General features: G+C 42.9%; 1 protein-coding gene across 11 annotated transcripts in view; it reads right to left on the bottom strand.

Moving 5' to 3' along the window:
* The window catches only part of camta1a (calmodulin binding transcription activator 1a), a 293919-nt gene that overhangs the window by 6566 nt on the left and 274708 nt on the right, over positions 1-12645 (bottom strand). For all 11 annotated transcript variants that reach the window (XM_031290222.2, XM_031290212.2, XM_031290214.2 and 8 more), the window contains 7 exons: positions 3988-4178; positions 3589-3785; positions 3402-3480; positions 2873-3221; positions 2033-2508; positions 861-1039; positions 46-289 (listed from right to left, as the gene is read on the bottom strand). In XM_031290222.2, the coding sequence (XP_031146082.1) occupies positions 46-289; positions 861-1039; positions 2033-2508; positions 2873-3221; positions 3402-3480; positions 3589-3785; positions 3988-4178 (1715 nt within the window). The remainder of the gene's footprint in view (positions 1-45; positions 290-860; positions 1040-2032; positions 2509-2872; positions 3222-3401; positions 3481-3588; positions 3786-3987; positions 4179-12645) is intronic.

Raw genomic sequence — 12645 nt, 5'->3', positions numbered from 1 at the left:
GCTGCAGTACACACAGCATATGGCACCTGAGCGCCGGGCCTGTACCTTGTACTTGCGGAAGGCAGTTTGGACTAGGCGGGCAGCCTCATACAGCTCTCTCTGCTCTGGATCTGACAGAGTCAGCTGGGCCAGGTCTCGCTCCACCTTGCTGTTGGAGGCATTGATGAACTCACTCCAGTCAGCTGGGGATGGGAGCGTAGACCTCTCCAGGGGCCCCTCTCTCAGTGGAGACCCCCCAGGACTGAGGCTGGGGTTGGACGAGGGGGTCAGGGTTTCATTATACAGAGATCTAAGGAAAGAAGATGACAGAACTGGTCACTTTAGTTCATATTCATAGTAAATGAAAAATGTCTATCTTACACTTGTGATCAATTTGTACATCTAACTAATAAGTAATGTTTAGTACAATAGTGGTGGATGCAGGAATCAAAGTCACAACAAATTGATCTTTTGACACAGTGTGCCAAATTTTCATGCCACATACATGTATATGTACATATACAACTCATAACAGAAAGAATTATTTTCTGTTTGTTTCTTTGATTGCCTGCTTGAGACGTTGGCGGAAACTGTAGTGGGTGTGAATTAAACAAAATTTTAACACTGAATCAAAAATTAACACTGTCACAGATAATAAGCACTCCTGAGCCACTGCCCACTCCATCAAATAAAACAACCTCTTTTTTCAAATTGATACCCCTATGGTTTACATTTTCGAATGATCCATCCTGGCCTTATGCTTAATACAGAATATCCTGTTTCAGCAGAATACACTGTACACCAAAATCAACTTCAGTTCACCCACACACTGGCAATCCAATATGCATATCTGCAATTCCCTTCCCCACGGTGCTGCTTACCGTAGGTGTATGATGCTTGGCAGCTGTTCCACATCTCCAAGGTAGTTGGCCAGCCAGTTCATGGTGTTGCTGACCCCTGACGTGTCTACAGGCACAGAGTCCACTGTTGTGAAGTTCTCCCTTTTGATTCTCTCTGGTGTTGCTTCAATGATGTGTTCTGCCAGAGTCATCATATTTGCCTTTTTCATTGGGACAAACAAAGATGAGTGAGGGGAGGACCCACCTTGTCAATGTTTATCACTATATATAGTTGAGTGACTGCCTTTTTTTGTGATTGAACATGATCTAGACACGCAGGTTTAATTGTTTTTGTCATGTCATGTGACAAAAATGTTGGCTTTAATGCCAATGGAGTGGAATAAGGATGAGAGTGATACTGTTAGAAGCTAAACTTCCTAATCCAGCACTTCATCTGTTGGAGGAGTAGTTAGACGTAGATTGATGGCTGGAAGAATCCCTTGGCTATGGAAGTGGATCAATAGAGAGAGAGTTTATTATGCAGTGATGGCCATCGACAGAGTGCCAGGTTGGCCTGGTGCATGCTGCCTACCCAATGCAGAAGGCGGACATAAAAGAGGTGGCATGGTGCGGTTATGTCCAATTGAAATCTCATCTTGCCATGCTTTCTTCACTGGGGACAATGTAGTTCATGAACATGCCACTTTCCAAAGTGGTGCCACTAAAATAGCCATACTGCAGCCTCCCTCTGATAATATATATACTATATATAATAATGTATATAGTAAGTATATAGTATATAGTAACTATACTATATGTTAGAGTTGTTCTGATACTGATACCAGTATCGGAACGTAAGTATGAGTCTATGCACCCAGTCAAATCAAACGTTAGCAAAATGTCCGCAATTTGGCAGTAATTTACACTTAAACAATCCCACTAGTAAAACGGCAATGTGTACAGAATACAAAGCTTCAATTTTGAGGGGTGGCACTAGTGTTGCCAGTTTCAATTGAGTTACTGTTTTAATACTGTTTTTGGCATTGGAACAGCTCTACTATATGTTACTATACTTTAATATTAAGTATTATGTTATGCAATTTCTGTGATGCAGGCATTTAAATCAACAGCAAAATGTTTTTGGTTTGAATTATTTTGAACCTTTCATCTGTGGCTGTACTAGTTCTAAGTTCTACACATTTGTTTCCTCTCACCTGCAGGTCATCCATCTGTGTGAGACAGTCCTGGTTCTCCAGATCTTCCCGATAGGATAACAGTTCTGCATCAGCCATTTCTCTGTCAGCCATCACCAGCATGCCTAGCTGTTCCCGCTGACGCAACCGGTTGACCAGTTTCTCCTTCCCCAGGCTGCTGCTTCCACTGACCCCCAACGCCTTCCTCCCCATGCCGCTGCTGGAGAAACTCTGTCTGGAGGTCCATCTGGTTGTCCCTGTGCTGCTTCCTGTAGACAGGCCTTTGTCTGAGCTCAGGCCTTCTGAGGACAGGCTCTTGGGGCTAGAGGACAGCTTGTGGAGCTGTTGCTGCTCCAGGCTTAGAGGAACAGACATGGCCTTGTCAGGCCGAGTCTGAAACAATTCTGGGTTGGGTTTATGTTTTTTAGCTAGTGGGAGGTCTCGTTGGCCCTCACTGCTGTAGTAGTTGGAGGGCTCTGACCTGGGCCTCCTTAAGTCTGCAAAAAACACACAAAAGTAACAATTAGCAGGATAATACACAGATAAAGACAGAAAATAGGGGTTCTTCCAGTCAGTGACTTGTGAGATTTTCGAAGAAACAATTCGCACATCCAACAATTCTTCTGTGCAGGTGCGCTGGAAAATATCAAAAACTCGGAAAACCAAATGCCTTTGTCCCCCCAGACCTTTCTTGGTAAAGGTCCGGGGGGACCGAAGCATTGGTTTTCCTTGGTGAATGGTGGTGCTGTAGCAAGAGCAGAGTGTGGGATTTCCCTTTTTTCCAAGTTAGTGACTTATGTGAGGCCATCAGCTTAACTAGTGTACAGTAAGAGACAGAGGCAAAAAGGGAACTGTACTGGCCTGGATTGAGGCTTGTGGTGCTGGATGTGGTTGTAGTGGTGGCAGGACCCCCTTTCTTGCCACTGGGTGCTACTCCACTGTTGTTTGCCCAGCTGACCATCCAGCTGTCTGTGGTGGGGGTGTCGGGGGCTGGGGAGAAAGACATGCGAGTTGCGGGTTGTAGAGGGGCTGGTGGCTGCTGCTCTTCCCTTTGTAGCTGCTCTAGACATTCGGCCAATTTGGTATGGCCACGAGATCGGGCAATTGAGAGGGGTAAGCGACCCAGAGAATCTGGGATAGCTAGGGCACGTCTGTCCCATTTATACAGGACCACTGCTGCCTCCAGGTGACCCAGTGCACATGCCCACATCTGGATGGAAAACAGACAGAAAAAGTAGCAAAGGAAAACAGAGTTAATGGGTTTCATTACACCAGACTGTAAAAAAAAGCATCAATCTACACCGACTACAGGTTTCTCTCACGACACATCACACAAACTAGGATTTTCTTGCTCACACTGTTGTAAACGTGTTAACTTCAGCTCTCTTACCAGAGGCGTGCAGGAGAAGTGATCTACATTGAGAGGGTCCACTTCTAACTCCAAATCAATACTATCAGCATGTTTGGTACTGGACGGAAGAGAGAAAACAATGAGTATCTCACTGCTATTTAGTGTGGTGCACACCAATTACAAAACAAAGTGCCATTATCCAGTATGTAGAGCATTTTGTTCTCACCGCCACTTGATAAGTGTCTGGATGAGGGTGGCGTAGCCCTGGCCTGCAGCCAGGTGAAGGAGTGTCATGCCTCTGAAGGTCTTGGAGTGGATTAAATGTTTGGACTTGGCCCAGCAAGCTCTGCTCATCATCTTCTCACAGACCACGACGACACGACTCTCAAAGGAGCTGCTGGCCTGCGTCTGACCAGATAAACACTTACATACACAAAAGAGCATATCATTACTGGTTGTTGTTGTATATGCCTCTTTAACAACAAAAACAACAACAACAACAAAAATTCCTACACAGTACTTTTGTCAAACAATAATGACAAAACTAAATGTGCTTGCTGTGTACTGTCACATGCACGTCTTTATGAACAACTTACTGTATGAGTTGCATGATGTGGCTTTTTACCTGTGACTGGCTGTTGTTGCCTCCTCCTCCTCCGCCTCCCCCCCCTCCTCCTCCTCCTCCTCCCCCTCCCCCTGTTCCTCCCCCAGCTCCGCCACTCCCTGCACTGCTCGACTGCTGGTGGCTGGCCATCTCTGCCATCCTCCTCTCCATCTGCTCCAAGCGCTCCAGGATAGACATTCTGAACTGGTTATCTAGGCAAACAGTGGGACACAGAAGAAGAACACGTCAGCACACAAATAGCATCCAGTGTGCAAAAAAAAATGGCAGTCTTTGCTATTACCAGCACAAACAACCCTGTGTTCCTGACAAGACAAATGATCAGACAGTATGCACCACAAGCTGCACCAAATATGTTGCTCTGAGCAGCATTAAGACTGTCGCAGTGACTGTGGGGCTTAACATCATTAGGTATACAATCAACCATTTAAGAACAAAGTCTATTTCTGAGATACTGCAAAGCCGATGGCAAGTTAATATCCTACTTTCAGCTGTGACATAAAAAAATTCTCCCCAGAGTGTGAGTGAAAACAATAGCATCAATCATTAACTTCATCAAAACATTGGCTTTACTAAAATAGCCTTTAAAGCCTATTAATCATCTGCTAATGGCTGCCATCACTAAACTCCTGCCTCCATCTCTCCTGCACCACTCAACCCCAGCACACTCATACAGGTTGAACGATTGGCCAATGAGTGGGGGCATGTTAAATGTGTCCACCCTTTCATAAAGGGCTTCAGACATGCTCTGGGGGGAGTGTACAGCTGAAGGCCCTCCTGATGATTAAGTACACCCTATTATGGCCAGGAGTCCCAGCCCAACCCCGTTCCATGAGCCTGTATGGTAGGAGGACTATGAAGCTGATAGTACAGAATCAATCACAAATTGCACCTATCCAGAGTCCTTGAAAACCCAGCCTTTCCATATATGTCTTATACACCTCCATACAGTAGATGAATGGAGGTGTATAAGACTTCAAAGAGTGTTCACTGTACATGCTGCTTAGGAGGCAGCTACTGCTTTGTACGCTGTGTCAGAGTGGTTTTGCAGGTTGCCTCTGCTCAGGTTTTCAGCCTTGGCAGAAATATAGAACACACTGCATAATTCAATTCAATAATTCTAGTGAGAAGAGGTCAGAGCAAGTGACTTCTAAAGACTAAAATGTATTTTAATTGGTGAAACAGACACACAAAAAACAAACAAGGTGAAGTGAGGGGGAAACTGAAAAATTAAGCAGGCTGTGACATTACCGGGCAGGTTTTGATGGCAACACATGTATTTGAGTAACTAATAGTAAAAAGTAAACACTCCAATTCAACTCCAGTCCAAACGCTGCAATCTAAACTTGTTGCATTGTGTTTCTGTAACATTACAAGACACAAGGTTCACAATGACAATTGGGAAACCTCCCCACCTACACACATACACACACACACACACACACACACACACACACACACACACACACACACACACACACACACACACACTGTATTCTGTGTAGACAGTGGAATGGGATGGGCACAGAGAGCCCACTGCAGCAGGGAGTATACAGAAGACTGCATTAGCATTCCCCATTTAGCCACTATGAGGCCGTTTCTGTGGCAACCTGCTGCCGAGCGGTAACTAGGCGACAGGAACATGGCTGTGTGTATGGTCTGCCTGCGTGCTATTGGCTTATTGATGAAGGGGAGTGGAAGGACTCATTACTCCAGCAAAAAAAAAAAAGGAGAGAGAAAGGCAAAAAAAATAGAGTCTATAAATCTTCTTTGCTCTTCTTTTGTGTACTTGGCCTACTCTCTTTTCTCAGTGTTGACACCGTAGGTAGGGACCTAATGACTCTAAGTGGGGAGCCTTCACAGCATGACCTGGTGACATTTGCACTTTACTGTATCTTGGCATTCATGGCTCAGGGCTCGCTGGGGAGCTAATGTCACAGTCAGCCCTCCTATAAGCCACTGTAAAAGAGGTCAAGTAACTGCTATCATTGGACAGAAAAACATAATGTCACTGGCTGGTAAATTAGTGCTCTTAGTGACAACATGCTGCATTGTGAATAATGCGCTTGGAGGACAACACTGAGGTCTCTGCTTCTGATCCCTGTATGTGCTGTGGACTGTCTATGTGGGCCTGCTGTCAGATTAGCCAATCACTCTCTTATCAAGCGGGGGAAATGCTCTGAGCGTTTGCAGTGTTTCTTCTTAGGTGGGATCCATCTTCACCTATCCACATGGTGGCTTGTGGAAAACAAGGTCATGGGAAGATTTGAGAGCCTGTTCAAGACTGAGTGCTTGTGTCAGGAGGGAAGTCAGAGGGTTAAGATAGGTCACAGCAATACAACCTGACTTGGTACAAGACTATGCTCTCCCTCTCCCTCTGGCTGACATGGGGGGGGGGACAGACATAGACAGAGAGATGGAGAGAGAGTGAGAGCGAGAGAGAGAGAGAGAGAGATAGATAGAGAGAGAGAGAGAGAGAGAGAGAGAGAGAGAGAGAGAGAGAGAGAGAGAGGGGGGATAGTTAGCGCTAGGCTGACATGTCTTTGTTCAGACCCAGTGCTGCAGTGTGCTGCAGTGCAGATGATGTCATCTCCACCTGCTGCCTGCTGCTCCAAATGCGATGCACGTCCACTGCAGAGGGAGGATGGGATTAGAGACGAGTGGGAAGGAAAAGGGAGGAGACATGGAAGGTGAGTAGCCTAACAGAACTGTAACAATACTGTGACGTCGTTAACGGCCTCCCACTCTCCGGTTTACTCCCTTGTGACGGTGTGTGGCAGCGGACATGGTCACTCTCACATGTTTAGGGCAGACTGTGACATGCTATTTTCAAAAGCACTTGGGTGCCAAAATGAGGCAGTCCACCATTCATTATATTGACAACACTTGAATGAAAGTTGATTAGTCAGCCGAGGTGTAAACTTACAGCTGTCATGACACAAATATGCCTTCCAAAGCAAAGCTAAGTTTTTACAAGTGGGTCCAGGTCACTCGCTTGTGGAGATTTATTGAACAGCTTTCCTTTGCTTTGGTGATGCATTCCCCTGCAGGATTTGGACCCTTGCCAACTTTCCCCATCCAAAGTGGATATAAAAAATACAAAAGGAGAGAGAACTCTTCACATTACTAAATCAAAAACTACACTGAGTTTCATGCTCCATCAATTCTCTCACACTTCTATCTACTTGAACTCATATCTGTTGTGGGTTATACTGTAGAGTGTTTAAGTGTTTTTTAGAGAGTTACTTCATGAGAACAGCTAAGAGAATGAAGTATTTTTTCTGTACAGTCTGTTACATAACAATTAAGAGTGTGTTTTTTGAAATGACAGTAAAAGTGAATATGCTGCTCAATGATGACCTGACTTGTCTCCGCTCAGAAGTGATAGGAAAACCTCTCACCACTGGGATGAAAATGTGCAGAGGATGGGAAAACACCACACTTTGGGTCTTTTAATAGAGTGACAGTTTCCTTGGCTAAAAGGAGAACATTACGCATCCAGAATGTGAAAAAAACACCCGGGTCTGTGAAAAGAGGTCTTGAACTTTCATGACCGATAACCCAAATGAGTAATTTTGTCGCTTGTCTTGGGACCAACGCTCATTAGAATAAATTACTAGTGTTGTCATCATGGGACCCACCAGACACTGGCCGTGACCTGGTCCTGTCATACGGATTAAGAAGCTGGGTTTTATGGGGAAAGTCACACAGCTAGTAGTCAGTTCTGCATAAAATCCATAGCATAAGTATACTTTCTGGCACCTGATCTCTGTGGCTTTGCTGTAGACATGGGCCGGTATACGATTCTGATGGTATGATAACCTTCAAAAATATCACGGTTTCACGGTGTTGCGGTATTGCAATTACAGCTTTAAAATGCATTACTTTTTTAAATGTCTGGGTAAAAAACAACATTTGCATGCACACTGGCAGGGAGACGGATTACTAAACTGCAGTTTCTCTCATAAAAAACAGCTCATACCATAGGAACGGTATGATGGAAAATGTTAGTGGTTTTGAAACCTTGACTTTTTCAAACCGCGGTATACCTTGAAACCGGTAACTGGCCCATGCCTACTCTGCTGTTGCTTCTTATTAGCTTCTCTCAAAGGACACTGGTGCCCTCTGAGAGAAGCAGAGAGCAGAGGACCCCATTGGGTTCTAACCCACACTACGTCATAGCCCTGTCATGCCATGCGATGTGTCTCATCACTTTGAGATGGCAGCAGCTCCCCATGAGACAGGTTGATATACAGACGGATAAGGGAAGGAAGGACAAGGCTGTTTTTTTTTAAGTGCACAGTGGGAGTTTGAACAGGCTGAAGGGACAGAAGAAGACAGCAGGAGAGCTTACAGGTGAAGAAAGAATAAGGTGAAGGGAGATGAGAAGACAGGAGGAGGGTTATTCATATAGTGAACTTCTAAAAAAGTGTGGGATGAAATCTTTTTCTAAGATTTCTAAACCTCTGGTTGTGTTCATGCCAATCAAGTTTAGTGCTGGACCTCATTATCGCTCTGCAGCCAGCCAACTTCTCACATGTAACCCAGCAGAAAGAACGGAGGCCAGCCTCCCTCTGGGTCTCTGTGTGTGCTGACTGACAGGGGCTGGTATTTGTGACCGTGCATGGGAAGGGGCCAGGCCATCTGGCAGCAGCCCTCGCAGCTGGAACACATGGCTGTCAGTTGATCAAAGGCTGACTTTACTTTTACGTACTGTAGTGTAATCAGTGGCTGTGGCTTCCATCTATTACTATTTTTTCTTTCTTTTTATTCCTGTTAGCAGAGGAGTAACTTAGTAATTTCAACTGTTCAAAGAATAAAATTGTACGTGATAGAGACATTTTTTCTTTTGTACAATCTGTTGTCATGGTATCAAATCAATTCTAGGATGCCATCTATCCATCTGCAATATGGCTTATCCTGTTCAGGGTCACGGGGGCAGTTAAGAGGCCATCCTATCCAGGCTAGCACACATAAACAGACAAATCCATACACATTCACACCTAGACATAGTTTTGAGTTTCCAATTCCCCTAACCTGTAATTCCCCTAAATTCCCTAATCCCGTTTCCTGCAACAGTCTAAAGACATATGTCTTTAGACTGTTGCAGGAAACTGGATTACTTGGAGGAACATGCATAGAACTACAGATTCATACAGATTTCATTGTTTTGCCATTACAATGCCATAAAACATGCTTACTGTTTTCTCTCCGTTAGGTGATTGGCCATGTTTTGTATGCCCTGTACCTCAAGCCAAAAATCAGTTGTCAGTGAGCAAATGTTCTCTAGCTGTACCGGTCTTGCATACAACCATGTGCAACCTGTACACAACAGCAGAAGTCCTTCACACACACAAGGCAATTACCTCTGATTTTTTTGCCAAACAGAAGAAGACATTTAGAATTTTGATTTCACGTCTTTAAGCCAGTAAGATTGCCTGCATCACTGGAATTCTTGTTTTGCAGTGATAGCATCACCAAATTACAACAGCAACAGGTGGAAAGATTGCGTCTCACCATTGTTTCCCCAGAGAATTTATTCTTGACCACTGCAAACAAAGGTCACAATGCTTGAATGATACTTTTTTGGTCTGCCATAAAGGTGAAGCAGCTCTTAACCTACTGGCATTGGTCCAGCTATATAGGTCAATATGAGTACAGTCTGAACGCTGAATAATTACATTGTGTCATATTGAAGGTTTTTACCTTCAATATGACACAATGCAATTATTCAGCTTTCAGTTTGCCAAGAGTGCACACCACGGGGATTTACTGTCATCCACTTTCACACTAATTGAGTAACAAAGTATTGGCTTTTTGTCTTGGAAAGTAGAGTAGTTTTTTATAGATTGACATTTGCTACAGTAACAAGTACATATCATTATCTTCCTATTTGCATAAACAACTATATGCTGCTTGACACATCTGCTGCTGGCAGGAGTGCAAATGAGAGATGAATGGAGAAATAATTCACAGATGAATCAATCTGATATAACACACCACAACTCAAGGGACAGGACGTCTCCAAAGCGTTCCATTAATAGTAAGACAACACAGTTAGGCTAAATGCATTCAAAGGATTCTCAGCCTCTCCTCCCTTTTCCTCTAAATCTTTTTCAACATTGTACTTCAAATTATATTTCAGTCTTTCGTCACATACTGGAATCCTATCTAGGGTATATTGTACTCTAGCAACAATTGAAAATTGAAGTAAGGACAGACAGCAGAGTGAATAGAGATAGAGACATGATAATTAGCTATTTTATCTTGGTTTGAAACCATGCATATTACCCCCTCTATTTTAATTTGGTTTTATGACACCACAGAGGGATACAAATGCACAGCAGAAACAGGGAGTGAACCTGAATTTCATAAGCACATTAGCAGACTGGCCCATAAAAGAAAAAACAAACTTACAACACAACATAAAAGAAGCACTTTATATAGATTATAGTTATTAATACACCGTACAATTAGCTAAGAAAACAGAATAATATATAATCCCCTTGTTCTAAATAAGCAGACTGGAGCCTGTTAGCATAGATGTTGACAATTTATTGCATATTTCAAATCACAGCACAGACAGATTGTGATGCATACTATAATGTAACCTAATGCAAACCACAATCTATAGCTTTAAAACTTAGCAAAGGCTTTACTTGACTCCTATTTGACAGTCCCACCACAAACTAAACGTGATACTGCACGCTTCATGAAGGTAAAATTCAATGCATGAGTATTTGGGCTGGGACGATATGCTTTTGTCCCGATTCGATTCTTTAGTATTGCGATTTTCTTTTCCTTCTTTAAAGCTATAGTGCATAGTTTCTGTCTCCCCCATGAGGAATTCTAAGTAATAACAACAAAACTGTCAGCACATCCACATGATACAAACCTTCCGTGAGCGTGCACCACCCACACCCCTCCTCCACACAGTTGCCAGCAGCCAAGGAGGACACGTAGGATTAAAAAAACATGATTGTCTCTTTAGTAGAGGTAATTATCTTCACTTGAGCTTCTGCGCGCAAAAGTCGCTGGATGACACCAGTTTCTGAACACAGCCATACTGAGAAATCCAGCTGATAGTCGTAATTGGCTTCGTATCAACTCATTTGGAAATGACTTGAATGTAACAGAGGTTCATTAATTTAAAAAAGTTATGCACTAAAGCTTTAAAAAAAACAAAAGTTGAATAATACACTTCTAGAGACAAAACAGCATGAGATATTTCTAAAAACTAATTGCTTTCTAAAAAGAATGCACATCACATGTCAGTCAGTTAGTCTGATTTATTTCATTTGGAAAGAAGTTCATAGTCTGGCATTGCCAGACCTTCCTCCACACGCTGCAGACAACGGTCTGGCGAGTTATTGGCATTTCTTTAAACCAATCACAATCGTCTTGGGCGGTGCTAGGCACCGGACGGAGAAAACGGTGTCTCTGCAAAATAGCCTCAAGAAGGAACTTGTTTTGGTAGAACATCTGATCGTTCAAAAGTTGTTTTAGTCGTGCAACAGAAAACTTGATTGGACAGATAGTCTAGCTAGCTGTCTGGATTTACCCTTCAGAGATCTGAGGAGCAGTTAACCATAGTCCTCATAAATCAAGTTTAGAATTCCAACAGCAAGAAAGCGGAAGGTGACGGACATCCGGCCGACCTCCGGCGGAATTTCCGTCGGCACCTGAACAATCCTGGAAATGAAATGTCATCGATATAGACTAAGAAGTACATAACATTTATTTGTTGCATTTTCTGCTTTCGGTCAGAAAATAACGGTACTGTATAAATAAAAAATATTGATTCTAGGGAAAAGAATCGATTAAAAAAAATGTTGCACAAACAAATCACGATACATTCAATTTTCGATTTTTTGACTATTATATTAGATTGCATTAAATAGACAAGGTGTTACTGTTTTTATGTCCACCCACTATATCTCAGACTAAACGGATGGATGAACTATACATTTAAAGAAAGAAAGTAAAAAGCATTAGTATAATAGGAGTCAACAATAGAAGTCAGACATGTGTGCTCTCTACAAATGTCAGTTTCTCTTTAAATGTACCTATCTCTTTAAACCCTCTTGTCTGGGGTAATCCATCATCTTTAGCTGTAAGCATTAGCACGCCACTGTTTCTGTTACTAGTACTACTACTATTGCTATTGCTTCTGTTATTACTACAACAGCTACAGAAACACAGTTCTGAAAATGACATTAACTAATAATACTGCTGTTATGATTGATATTATTAGATAGATAGGTAGATAGTCAGTCTTTAATGTCCCGAGAGGAAAATCTGTTTTAACAGCCTACACATATTCATGCCCCTATGAAAAATGTAATGCATATAGTTGACATAATAGTCACACACACACACACACACACACACACACACACACACACACACACACACACACACACACACACACACACACACACACACACACACTTCGTTGGGTTATTGGGGGCTATGGCAAAGGGGGCAAAACTCCTGCTAAAGTGATACTATCAATATTAATATTGCTACTCATGCTTCTGCAACAAGCACACAACTACTACTGCTACTGTACTAGTGGTGCTACTACTAACTAACCCTACTTTCACTAGTACTAATAAACTAAACTAAACCACAACTAAAGTAAACCACTTTACATTAAAG

The sequence above is a fragment of the Sander lucioperca genome, chromosome 12, assembly GCF_008315115.2.
Source record: "Sander lucioperca isolate FBNREF2018 chromosome 12, SLUC_FBN_1.2, whole genome shotgun sequence".
Taxonomy (NCBI): domain Eukaryota; kingdom Metazoa; phylum Chordata; class Actinopteri; order Perciformes; family Percidae; genus Sander; species Sander lucioperca.
The sequence above is the reverse complement of the archived record's forward strand: the minus strand, read 5'-3'. Positions and strand labels throughout refer to the sequence as shown.